Source organism: Meleagris gallopavo, chromosome 9 (assembly GCF_000146605.3).
Source record: "Meleagris gallopavo isolate NT-WF06-2002-E0010 breed Aviagen turkey brand Nicholas breeding stock chromosome 9, Turkey_5.1, whole genome shotgun sequence".
Classification (NCBI taxonomy): domain Eukaryota; kingdom Metazoa; phylum Chordata; class Aves; order Galliformes; family Phasianidae; genus Meleagris; species Meleagris gallopavo.
The window spans coordinates 1,451,302-1,464,754 of NC_015019.2; the positions used below are offsets into that span (position 1 = coordinate 1,451,302).

The 13,453-nt window shown below is 47.0% G+C and overlaps 1 protein-coding gene across 1 annotated transcript; it reads left to right on the forward strand.

The window, feature by feature from the left end:
- The first annotated feature begins 4,407 nt into the window (after positions 1-4,407).
- Positions 4,408-11,787, forward strand: AIFM1 (apoptosis inducing factor mitochondria associated 1). The gene is made up of 11 exons (XM_031554634.1): positions 4,408-4,588; positions 5,052-5,136; positions 6,117-6,193; positions 7,114-7,222; positions 7,372-7,479; positions 7,567-7,655; positions 7,735-7,875; positions 8,424-8,566; positions 10,193-10,317; positions 10,963-11,159; positions 11,580-11,787. Exons 2-11 carry the CDS (start codon positions 5,061-5,063, stop codon positions 11,649-11,651), a joined length of 1,137 nt encoding a protein of 378 aa, XP_031410494.1. The 5' UTR covers positions 4,408-4,588; positions 5,052-5,060; the 3' UTR covers positions 11,652-11,787.
- The last annotated feature ends 1,666 nt before the right edge of the window (positions 11,788-13,453 follow it).

Here is a 13,453-nt window from a genome sequence, read left to right on the forward strand (position 1 = left end):
GGCCCGGCCTGCTGTGAACGGAGCGCAACGAGAGCGCGCTTTGCAGAGCGACCGCAGCGCGTCCTCACGCGGACCGACGCCGTTCTGCTCGGAAACCGGCGGCGCGGGGCTGCGGCACGACTGAGCTGCGGGCCGATGAGCACCGCGCAGTGCCGAAGGAGGCGTGCGCTCGTCCTGCCTGCGGTTTGCTCGCAGGTGGCTTCATCTGCGCTGGCAGCCCCGCCGCTCCTTGGCTTCGGGACGGCCGCGCTGCCCTTGGACGCTTCGCTTTCCATAACGGGCATCAGCGGAGCCTCCTCCGCTGGCAGGGACTCTTCGCAGCCGTAAGCACGGCAGCCGGCTGCCCCGTGCGGGTGTTGGAGCCCTGGGGCGGGGCAGGGAGCGCTCTGTGCCTCTTCCCTGTGGCCATTCTTGTTAATTTCTTTAATTACGTTTTGATCTTGCGTGCATATTTGGTACCCGCAGCAGCCTGCAGCGGGCTTGGAGCCGCTTGGTTTGGCAGAATAATTCACTGCAGTCGCTCAGATGTGGTATACTGGGCTTTGTAAACAAGCAGCTTATTTACTCAGCTTCAGAAACGATTTGCTCTGTAAGTTTCAAAGCATGATTTCGTATTGCCAGTCTTGTTCTCGTCTAAGAAGCTGTGCTGCTGGGTCACCTCGTAGTGCTGGAATGTCCCCATGCAGATGAGCAGACAAGTGGCTCTCCGTGCTCTGCCTGGGGGCAAAGGCTTCTGGTTTTGCCCTTGTGGGTTTCTCAGCATTAGAAGATGTGTGAGCAGGAGGGCAGCTGGCAGAGCGAGAGCTCTCCTGTCAGACGTTTGGGGAAGGAGCTCTTATCTGTCATCCGGAAGATTCATTTCTGAACATGAAGAGCTTCTTTGTGAAGTAGAACTGCTGTGTAATGGTGTGGGCATCCATTGCAATTGGCAGTCAACCTGGAGAAAGATGTGCTAAAGCTTTAGAGAAGGGCCAGAAGCCTGGGGAGGTGTGACTTGATGCTAAAATCTTTGTTTGCTTTTAGTTTATATTTCACTCGCTGTCTGCTGAAAATCTTGGTAGAAAAAAAAATGTTTGATACTACTAATCAAGAAAACATTATATATTAAATAGTCTCTGAGAGAATTGCGTGTTCCCAGTGCCTCCTCTCCCTGCCCAGCCCACACTAGAAATTAAAAGGTCAAGCTCAAATGAACTATTAATTTTGAATGTAGAAGGTGGCATAAATAATTGAGACTAATATTCTGGGTTGCTAAATGTTAATGTCTGCTCCTCTGAGCAGTGGGGTTCCCTTTGCTTTTTCAGTGTTGGTTTTTTGTTTTTTTTGACAAACAAGTTAACTGAAAACATATTATCCTCCTCTCAGGCTCTGTGTAACTGGGAGTCCTTAACACTCAGCACTTCTCCCTCTGTTCTCTCATTGCTTGTCTTCCCCTGCAGTTTTGCAGTGCCATCACCTGAGGTACCCTTCAAGAGCACTGACATCTTCAGGTGTTCCTGGCAAAGCTGGCAGCAACTTACTGCTGTACTTAATTGTGGGAGGAACAGTCACTGGGGCAGGAGCTTATGTAAGATGCTTAAATAAGTGTGCTTTTATTGGGGAAGGTGGAGGGAGGGTACCGTCTTTACCTTAATTATTTTTGGTAATGAGTTCTCCTTTTCTGCTGGTTTTGACATTGCTTCTGTTCCCTGGATATGCTTCTGTCTGTCTCAGTTCTTTTCCACGCCCTGCATTAAATCCCTTCATTCTTCTTCGTATCTTTGTAATGTTCTAAAATACTTGATCATGGGTAAAATGCACAACGTCTAGGGAATAAAAGATGTCAGCTCCTCAAAATAATTCACTTCTGTTCAATCAGACAATCGGTTCTGCAGCTCAAGGACCAAATATATGCAGAAAACTTCACTGCTTGCTCATGGAAAGCAATCAGCCTGCTGAGTCGCATCCTATCATAAGTAGGACAGGTAGCTGTAAGAGGAATGCACTCAGAAAACTATGGGTACATCCACAGGTGCTTTTTAAACTCAGGTATATCTGGGTTTGTTTGCTTTAATTGAAAGCAGATGCATTTTCTGAGCAAGTAGGATAGACAGAAGCTTATGGGGAGTAGAAGCAGAATGATGCCTTGATGCTGTAACACATACAAGGTGTCTTCTTGTCTTTCTCCAGGTATACAAAACATTGAGGGAAAACAAGGAGAGATTCACCAGCCGTGTCACAACAGTAACAACACGGTCCCAAGAAAAGGAATCATCTCCTTCTGGTGGGTACTTGCCTGCAGTTCTGGGTTTGGAGCTGTTTTTCGTGAGCTGCTAAGTTGAGGCATGCAAAGCAAATCGAACGGAGCCTGCCTGAAAACACAGCGGTAAAAGGAGGAGAGGCTCTGCTTTGGGCTATCACCTGTTCCCAGCCTGGCAAAGGAGCAGTGCAGTTCCCAGCACAAAATCCTCAGTGCTGTGCCTCGTCCCTGTTCCATTTAAGGAGTATCACAGAGGGAGAAATGAGGACAAAGTAGCAAAGCTCTTGGTAATTTCTTGCAGACTGTATATGGACCACAGGTCACTCACTGATGGTCACGAGCGTGCAGATCTAGCTTAGAGAAAGCAAATTTGCTGAAATGTGGCACTATGAGCTGTGCAGGAAGCAGGCCTCAAGAGAAGTAGGTTCTTAGGAAATACAGTGAGATAGAAGGGAAGGGAGGAGAGTGTGGAGTGCTGTCTGCCAAAGGAGGTCTGTATGTGAAAAGGCTCTGGTGACACACTGTTCTTTGCATGTGGACAGTTTTCTGTGCTGTATTTGCAGTCAGCTGTCTGATCTGTTTCCTGCAGCTCCAGCAGCTCGCCCTGAGGTCCCATCTCACGTTCCTTTCCTGCTCATTGGTGGAGGAACTGCTGCTTTTGCTGCTGCCCGATCCATTCGGGCTCGGGACCCCGGTGCCCGGGTAAGGGATGTCCTAGAGAAGATTCACGTGGATGGCTGAGTAGATTCTTGCTTTGCCTACGCAATGCTTTGATGTTTGCCAGCATTGGTGTAGCTGATGTGTTTGATGACTGCTTGTTTAAAGGTACTGATTGTGTCTGAAGATCCTGCACTGCCCTACATGCGCCCACCTCTCTCCAAAGAGCTGTGGTTTTCAGATGATCCTCACGTAACAGAGACTCTGCGGTTCAAACAGTGGAATGGCAAAGAAAGGAGGTACGTGTCACTTGGGCAGTAAAGACAAAGAAGAGAGCCTGTGGAAAAGTTTATGATGATCAAAGTATTCTTGTGAGAGAGCCACTGGGGAGCTGTGAAGTGTTCAGAAGGCAGTTTGTGGATGCTGAGTAGCGCTGTGTTTGCGATGAAGGCCCTGTGTGTGTGTATCCATGTGTTGTTGGCTGACTGATCCAAAAAGGAGCAGAGCATTGCATGCTACAGGCAGAATCTGTGTGTTGTTTGCTGTGGGCCAGATGGCTGCTTTGTGGAGTCCAAAAGGCTGCAGACTTGTGGAGTGTGGCTTTGCAGAGATGTTACAGACTTGTCAGTCAAGCAACAAAGATCAAGCTGAAAGGTGTGATAGTTGCCAAGAAGAGTGCAGCTTAGTATGAGTTAACTCAATATTAAATTGAACTTGAGAATTCTGATTCCCTTAAATGTATGTGTCATGCTATAACGTGGTGGCAAGTATAGTAATAATAGCAGAGTGGCAAAGTGTTTGACCAAAGCAAGTGAGGATAAACCCAAGTGCAGCAGTGTAGAAACCAAGGAAAAAACTTGCTCACCTATAGAAGGCCTCCAGTATGCAGGGATCTCCAGCACAATGGCCTCACCTCCACTGCCAACCCTTAAATAATGACTGGGAAGGGGGATCCTGGCTCCATCTCTTCCATCACTCAGTACATTGTGTGCACCTGAGCTCCCCTGGGCTGGCCCTGCCTTCCCACCAGGTGCTCAATTACTGCTTCAAGCTGCGAGTCAGCATTTTTGCTACAGTATGCCACTAACAGGAGAAATCTTGTGAAATAAGTTAACAGTAGAGGTGAGCATAGAGCCTTGCTGTTCAGAACAGAGCTCCTGGAACCCTGAATCCCATTGGATCCCTCTGATATTTGTGGTCTTAACTCTTCCTGATCTAAACACTTGAATTTAACAGTGTGCAGCAGCTAGTTCTTTGCTATTTCTGAAGTTTGTTATGGTTGCACACAGTTGCTTTCATGTCATTGGCAGTTTCTGTATAGCTGGTATCTAAGAGTAACTGGAACACATCTGCTAATTGATCTTTTCCCAGTATATATTTCCAGCCACCATCATTCTACGTGCACGCTCGTGATTTGCCTTTTGTAGAAAATGGTGGAGTAGCAGTTCTCAGTGGCAAGAAGGTGAGTACTACATCACTAGCTGTCAATCTAATGTCATACAGTTCTTCCCAAGCAGAGCCCGTGTCTGAGCTGAGAATAAACAGCTGTAGATGGTGTTGTGGAGGTTGGCTGAGGAGAAGAATGTGGAAAATTTTCAGAAACGTGTATACAGTGAATCAGGGACTATCCTAATATTAAGGACAGCATGTGTGAAGCTTGAAAGCAGAAGCTATGAGGAGTAGTAGCTAAAGGTAAGATGACAGTTTGTGCGTGGGATAAGAATACGTAGAGCTTAGAGACTGTAGCAAAATGAGAACTAAGCTGCATGCGAGTTGGAAGGTGAGGTGAGTAGAATGTCATCTAAGTACTTACAGCATAAGTAAGAGCAGAGTACAGAGGCAGCAGAAAGGTGGAAAATACAGTTTCCTCAGTTCTCTGTATCTTGCTAAAATAAAGAATTTAGTCTTCTTACTGCAGAATTGTTTCTTAGATTCGTATCCTGGGATGATCAGTCTAATCTGTCGTTGCTACCAAAAGAAACTCTGAATTCCTATTTTCAGTTCCCCCTTCACTGAAAATTACAGAGCAATTCAAAGGTGTGAAAGTGTTGCTTCCAAGTATTCTTCTCTATTTGGTAGTCTGTGCAATCTGACTCAAGTAGATGTGCCTACAGTGAGTGGAAGCCTGAGCTCCCCTGCTTGGTTTTTTTTGCAGGTTGTGCATATGGATGTGAGAGGCAACACTGTGAAACTCAATGATGGTACCCAGATATCCTATGATAAATGTCTAATTGCAACTGGTAAGACTTCTGTTTTTATCTCCTCCTGTTCTTTGTATTGTGTCAGGCTTTTGATTTTAGTGGCATTAACTGACCAGCCTCTGCCACGTGGCAGAGCAGTCACACGAGGGGCAGGAATACAGACAAATGTGGCATTGGGTTTTTCACTTGCTTTATGTGAGCCAGCTTCTCTGGGATGCTCAGAGTTTTACTCTGTCAGAATCAGCAGGGAAGGGGGAAAAGGTGACTGCCCTAACAGCTGGGTAAAGGCACTCCTCTGCAGTCAGGTGTCTTAAAATCCTGCCTTTAGCAGTAGCAAGAAGAACACCCAGCTCCTACCTTGCGTATAGTCAATGAGTATAAAGATGTTATAATTATGAAATAAATAAAAGAGTCTGGCAAAGGAGATTGTAATAACAAAAAGAGAATAGAAAGCTTACCTTTGTCCTGGGCTCACTGCAAAACTCCAGAGGAGGGATCCCCAGAAGAGATCTTTTCCTGCTGGCAGTCAGCTCTTAAATGGGTCTTGGAGAGACGTGCAGCCAGGCTCCACCCCTTCCAGCAGCACAGGCGAATTGCCTGCACCTGTGCTCCCGTGGCTGACTCAGTGCTCACCTCAGGTGATCAGTCAGAGGCTCAGGCCGTGATCCAGCAGCCCCATACACCTTGGCAGAGCACTGCTTCAGCTTCTAGCCCTACATCCTTGTGTAGTTAATATGGAACTGACTTTCTGCAGTCAGTGGAGCAAGGTGTATGGCGTTAGGTTGTTTGGGGGGGGTGTTTTTGTTTGCTTGTTTTAATTCTGACTGCAGAATCATACAGTGCTTGCACAGAAAATCTTCCATGGTGAAAACCAGAGGGCAACAGAGAATAGAGCGTATCGTAACAGCTTTAAAAGTGCAGTCCAGATGGGTGATAGCTCTGCGTTGCTGACACGGCCAGCAGTCATTAGTATTTCTCTCTCCCTGTCTTCCCTCCCCTCCCTTCCACCCTGTCCTCAGGTGGTTCCCCAAGGAACCTGCCCGCCATCGAAAGGGCAGGAAAAGATGTACAACAACGGCTGACGCTGTTCCGAAAGGTAATCCACAGGCACTGGGCTGAGGCTGAAGTCATCAGAGACACTACCAGCATTTTCATCTTGTTAGCTCTTCTGCTTTGGGTCCAGGACAGCCTTTGCCTTGGCTGCCAGCTCCCCTCGGCTGGTAACCGGGGATCCATTTGCTACTTATTCTTTTCCCTGAGCAGGTGAACAGCATAAAGTCTGACATTGCTCTCCCCCTTTGCCTGAGACATTCCTGTCATACGCTGAAGTTTTAGCTGAGTGTTTGTGTTAGCTTTTGGATTAGCTTAGGTAGTTTGCTGATACTCTGGTGTCCGTGTCTTTTTCATGGCATTTCTTCACCTTCATCCATTTTCCCCTAAGGCACAGGATGAAAGAATTCAAGTTAGTTGGTGGACTCCTCGTTTTCATTGGAGAGATGCTTTTTGTTGACAAGCTCCACATTACTTGAAATTGTGGGGTTTACAACAGACAGGGAGTTTCTTCCTTAGTCTGGTTCAGGGAACGAATCAAGAATAAAGAGCCCTGTGGAAATGTTCTGCCCTGCCCTGGTCTGGTCACTGTCAGGTCTGGTGCGATCTGTTCAGCTGTGTAAGGGATGTGTAAAAGACATGAAGGGAGACGAGGTGTTCTTACAGCACTGTGTGTGCTGTAGATCATTTGCATCTGGAAATTTCATTGCAATTTCCTCTTGACACGTGGGAGGAAATGCTGAGATTGTGCAAGTTTTTCCCTGTCAGCAAACAATAGGAAGCCAGAGGCTTTGGTTTTTTCTTTCCTTTTTTTCTTTTTCTTTCTATGCAATAGAGGAAGAGGAGGAAGGAGAAACGTGTCTCTCATTCTAAGTCAAGGAAAGAGTTACTCTTATTTCAAAGGCAGAAATTGCAGAATTTTCCCACTGCCATTCCTGTTTGAAATGGGAATAAATCTTCTTTCAGATTGAGGACTTCAGAAGTCTGGAGAAGATTTCAAGACAAGTCAAGTCCATCACAATTATTGGTGGTGGTTTTCTTGGCAGTGAGCTGGCCTGTGCTCTGGGAAGAAGAGGTAAGTTTGCTCCAGCAGGCAGCTTGCTTCAGCTGGCAGCTTTACAGAAGTGACAGGCATTGAATGCAAGCAGCCTTACATTACAAACTGCTTTTTTATTCCATATCTGCTGAATTTTTGCACAGATCTGCTCTTTGCTTTCCTTTCAGCACAAACCAGAAACCTGGAGGTGATTCAGCTGTTTCCAGAGAACGGCAATATGGGCAAAGTCTTGCCTGAATATCTGAGCAACTGGACCACAGAGAAAGTCAGAAGAGGTGAAGCTGTGCTCCAGTGCTCCTCCTCCTGCTTCAGCTGAAGTCCGCCCAGCTCATGAAAGCAGTAACATTTCCTTTTGTTTCCAGAGGGCGTTAATGTTATGCCTAATGCTGTGGTCAAGTCTGTCTCTGTCTCTGGAAATCGACTGGTGATTAAACTGAAGGATGGCCGAAAGGTGAATCTGAATGCTGGGGGTGGGAATGTTTGCAGGGCCTCTGAGAGAAACAGAATAATTGTTACAAATTGTCCCACAGGTGGAGACTGATCACATTGTGGCTGCAGTTGGGCTGGAGCCTAATGTGGAATTAGCAAAGTCTGCTGGTCTGGAGGTGGATTCTGACTTTGGAGGGTTCAGGGTGAATGCAGAGCTGCAGGCACGCTCCAATATCTGGGTGGTGAGTACATGTGAAGGGGTTTTCTTCCAGCTGCTTAGACCAATGCAGTCAAAGTGCCTTAAATTCTGGGGGCTGGCATACCTAAATTAGGTGAATAGTGCAAAAAAATGGCAAGTAATGAGACCAGGTGTTGTGCCTTGGAGCCTGTTCATGCACTACAGCACGCTTTGGTACTGTGGTAATGACTACACTTCTTTGAATATTTGTGCTCCTTAAGAGAACTTGGGGTAACTTAAAGGTAGCGTGGGTTACTGTGTTGTGTAAGAGCCCTTTTGGTGGGGAGCTGAGACTGATTCCTCTGAGAAAAATAAAAAATAACACACACATACCTGATGCTGTCTCAATTTTCTGCAGCTCAGTGAAAAATGTTGAGAAGATAGAACTGGAATAGCCTGGGAAATGGAAGAAGGTGTGAACGAGTGGGGGCTGGCAGAACAACTCAGTTCCTTCTTTCAGCCATCTTTGTCCCAGAGCCTCTTCTCTTTTGTGTGTTAATTTGGGCTTTTGATGTCTGTGTTCAGTCATCACTGAATGAATTTCTCTTTAAGGCTGGGGATGCTGCTTGCTTCTATGATATCAAACTAGGTAGAAGACGTGTAGAGCACCACGACCACGCCGTTGTGAGTGGCAGACTAGCTGGAGAGAACATGACGGGAGCTGCAAAGCCCTACTGGCATCAGTCTATGTTCTGGTAATGCTGAGTGCTTGTAAAGCTTCTTATTTGACCATACTGTTAGGAACTCTGACAAGATACACCTTGTAAAGCTCCTGTTTTCAGACTGTAATAAATCCAGAGCAAATACCTGTACAGCTTATTTGCAGAGTCTCAGGGAACTGGAGCACATGTGAGCTTTCACTGCCCTGCTTTCTATAAGCTACTTCTTACCCCTGCAGAATCCAATTTCTGCCCTATTGTGTATAATTCAACAAAGCAAGAAGCAAGAAATAGCAGCCCCTTTCTTAAAGCAGGTTAATCTGCACATTGAACTTCACAACTTCTGTTACAATTATTGGGAACTCTCCAGCACAATCTGTTGGTTTCAGTTCTGTTGAACCTTTGCTGATTAGCTCCACTGGTGCCTTGGTAGCAACACAGCAGTGTACCCAGGCCTATTTTTGAAAGCATTTGTATGGAATGAAGAAAACAAGGTATTTTTTTTTAAATTATTTTAAAAGAGGGCAAAAATTTGTCTTCTGGCTCAGAACGTACCAGGAGTTAGCACAAATTTAAATGTGGGAAAAGAGCTTTTGCTCCTTGGGGAAGAATCCCCTCCAAGAAAATTCCTTACAACTCCTCATCGTGTGTCTCTGCACACAGAGCATTTGTTACTCGGCTGTTAAATGAGGATATGAAATACCTTTTAACTGTGTGTTTTCCTTTGAGGTGCTCTGTGAGACTGGGGGCTGTGAGCTGCAGCCTCAAACTTGGCTGGCAGGTGTTAAGTGAAAGCCTGCCAGCCTTTGCTGACTTAGATGTCCTTTTCCTGTGCTAAAAAGCTGCCAAACAGCAGGAAATCCTTAAACATTTTTCCCAGTGTTCAGGGTTCCTGCAGAGCTCTGTGGTTCTAACTCAGAAGGGCAAGACATTTGTATAATCCATGAATATACCGATGCTATAATTAAGAAATACACAGGAAAGTTAGGCTAAACAGGTTATCAAACTAAAGAAGAATGGCTGGAAAGCTTACCCTTGTCCTGGGCTGGCTGAGAAGACTCCAAGAGGAGCGATCTCCAAAAGAGATCCTTCCCCAGTGCCAGTCAGCTCTTAAATGGGGTCTAGGAGAGGTGCAGCCAGGCTTCATCCCTTCCAGTAGCAGAATTGTCTTCACCTGTGCTCCCAGGGCTGACTCATGGCCCTCCTCAGGTGGTCAATCTGAGGTTCAGGCCCTGGTTCAGCAGTTCCCATACAACGTTTGATCAGATGGCCTCATCTAGAACCCAGAGAAGCATTTGCTTCTGCCCCAGCTTTGTCTCCAAGCTACATTGGCACTCACTGAACAGCACAGAAGATTTCTGCCAGTACCTACTAATTGTGTACCTACTGATTATGTCCTGATGTTCTCAACTGGGACCTGAGCTTAGGTGTGTAACTTCCTAAAGGGTCAGGGTACACACAGCTCATGGAAGCAGCCTGGCTTCCTTCAAGGGAGAAATCTGACATGTTCTGAGTTTCTGTTCGTTAAACTGGTTTCTTCTGAAATGAACGCACTGTCTTGATTCCTCCTTACACAACAGTGTCATTAGGATTTGGAATTGCTGTGTGTTTGTGATGCTGTTCCTACAAATGAGCTTTGTTGTTGTTGTTGTTAATTCCTAGGAGCGATCTGGGTCCTGATGTGGGCTATGAAGCAATCGGCCTCGTTGATAGTACCTTGCCAACAGTAGGGGTCTTTGCTAAAGCAACAGCAAAAGACACACCAAAATCTGCAACAGAGCAGTCAGGTGGGTTCATGGCCTTCCTTGGGAGCTGTCTGCCTGAATGGAGGCTTTTGTGGCTGCCTCTGTGCGGCCACAGAGGGGATCTGGTCTCACCGTGGAGCTCTATGAGAGATCCACCTGTGTGCTCTATTCTAGACCAAGCTTTAAATGCTGGTTTTGATGTTAAAATGCGATAAAAACATAACGTTCCACTAGGACAAAATGCAGTTTATTTACCATATTCAACATTAAGAGGGGAGATTTAGATGAGGTACAAGGAAGAAACTCTTTCCTTGGGGGGTGATGAGATACTGGCACGGGTTGCCCAGAGAAGCTGTGTGTGCCCCGTCCCTGGAGGTGCTCAGGGCTGGGTTGGATGGCCGTTCTTATGGTGTGGGGTTGGAAGTAATTGATCTTTGAAGGTCTCTTTGAACCCAAACCATCCTGTGATTCTGTGGTGTATTTGGTAATGGAAGCTGGGAGCTGTCAGTTGTGCTTTGTGTTAGGATTGCTTCTTTATTGTGTTACAGAAGCTTTTGCTGGACACAACTCAAAAGAAAGCACACCTAGATCTTTTACAGAAGCCATCTTTCTGTCCTGCTTTCCCCAGCACAGAGAGCTCCTCCTTTTTTTGCACTGGATGTTTGATATCTCCCATCTCTGCCTTAGGGACAGGTATTCGATCAGAAAGTGAAACAGAAGCAGAAGCCGCAGAAGTTCCCATTTCTCCAAGCTCTTCACCAACGCCTCAAGTTCCAAAAGAAGGAGAAGATTATGGCAAAGGTGTCATTTTCTACCTCAGGGATAAAGTGGTGGTAGGAATTGTATTATGGAACATCTTCAACAGGATGCCTATTGCTCGAAAGGTCAGTAGAGGACGAGTATGCTGAACCAGTGGGGCCGTGGCATTCAGCTTGCTTAGATCCAGGACTTTCTTGTGGAAAAATCAATCTACCAATAGATAATGAGGATACATAAAGGCAGATATTATTCTAGCATGAAATTACCAGCATGATAAATGAGAGGAGAGCAGTGGATGTTGTCTTTCTGGACTTGATTAAGAGTTATGACAGTGGACCTCTCCTCGCAAACAAACTGATGCAGCCGGGGCTGGGTGAGCAGTGAGGTGTACTTCAAAGTGGCTGAAGGGTCAAAGCCAGAGGGTGGGGATCAGTGATGTAAAGTCTGTTTGGGGGCAGTTACAGGCAGGGTACCCCAGGGCTCAATGCATCTCACAGTATCGTTTATAGGATGTGCAAGTTTTAATGCATGTTTTCTTCTTTCAGATCATCAAAGATGGGGAGGAGCACGCTGATCTCAATGAAGTAGCAAAGCTTTTCAACATCCATGAAGACTAAACTCCAGAATCACTGCAATAGGAGTGAGTAGGGCTACGTTTGTCCCTTCAGTCTGGAGAACTTGCTTTGAGCACTTGTGAATATTTCCCATCACCTAGAGTTCTAATATTTCACCAATAAAATCAGGTTCTTCTAAGTTAAGTGCCTCCTTCCTGCACTTGGGCATTGCTGGTTTTGAAAGGGCAGTATGTGAGGTGTGCTGCTGTTAGTTTTTCCTTCTTATCAACACCAGAGAAGTCTGCAGAGGTGTTTGTTTTCTCACAGCACTGTCTGGCTGGTGAGCTTTCTGTCCTGACTGGGTGGAGGGCTGTGCTCGTGGTAACAAATTCTGCCCTGATGGGATGAAATAGTCCATGGAGCAGCTAACAGTTACAACCTGCTACAATAAGGCTGCCTGAAGACCCTCCAGCTCACTTCCCCTCCTTCTGTCTGTGATTTGAGTCAGGGATCCTAAAAACTTCAGTGCTGCTGTTGATTTGTCCCGTTTGACTCATACTTGCACCACACTGTATCACGTGGGGCAAGTGTGAAACCTCACTGTGGTGTTGGGATGGGAGCACTGAAAAGAGCCATCTACCCTCTCAATTTTTGAGGTTGTCCTTTGCTGCTCTGTTGTTCCCCTATGAATGATGCCGTGAGCAGTGCTGTACCCCTCAGGTGGGGTGCAGCCCAGGCTTTTCTTCTACAGTCCTGCATTGTTAAGGCATTCCTGCCCCCCTTGGTCTCCTGTTTTACAGTCTGATCAGCAACTGGACAGAAGTGATGGAGAACCTTACTGGGTCTAATGCTGAAGGGACACCCAGACAGGGCTTTTATTACAGGGATTGGAATGGGCCTGCAGTGTGTTTAGATGCCAGCCTGACAGTGTCTTCAGAAAGCTAGGAGCTCCTCCACTATTTTCTCCAGGCCTCAGGGAGGGGCACCAGGGAACAACTGCTCTCAGCAGAGCTTCAGACTGGGCTCAGCCAAGTACGAAGGGCAGCACGTGGCCAATATCTGCACCCATGGAGAGCTAGGAGAAAACCAAAGTGAAAATGAGATGTTATTTCTTCAGGCTGGGTTTGTTCACCACAAATACCCGCTCCCTCTCAGAGTTCTTTGTTTTGGCACAGGGTGATGATGAGAAAGGGGAGCTGGCAAACCACTCTGTCCAGACGTGGGCACAGGGGGAGGGCAGCCTGGCTGGCAGCCGTTGCTGCCTCCTCCTCCTGCCCCTGGCAAGTCCCAGGGAGGGGAATGCAGCCGCTCTCACCCAGGTGAGGAGCTACAGCACACATTGCATTCCTACACAAGTTAGTGAGGGACTGCTGCAGTCCTGGGTCTCATCCTGCTGGCAGCAGCATGCCAATGCCAGCACAGCTCCTGCAGTGCTGCAGCTCCCCCCAGAACTGAGCCAGGGCCCGAGAACAGCAGGCACAGAGACCTCCCCCAGCCCTCACACTAGCAACAGCACATCCCCCTCCCCAGGCTCTGGCTGATGGAGGCGGCTGGAGACCCTCCCTCCACTGCAGCCCCACAGCTCTGCTGGGCACATTGGGCACCGTACAAAGAAGAGGAGGCAAGAGACAGGCGGCCTGATGCAGGTTTTTTCTGTACATAAGTGTTTTTGACACCACAGCCTGTTGCTTATAATAAAACAGAAATCAGAAAGAGCAGCCAGAATACACACCCAAAGGCAAAAATCCTCGGCTTAAAAAAGGAGTGGCCAGACCCCAGTGAGGGGAGGCCAGCAGCTGGGAGTCCAAGGGGGAAAGGTACACCTGCCCTGGCTGGGAAGAAACACAACAACAAAAAAAAAAAAA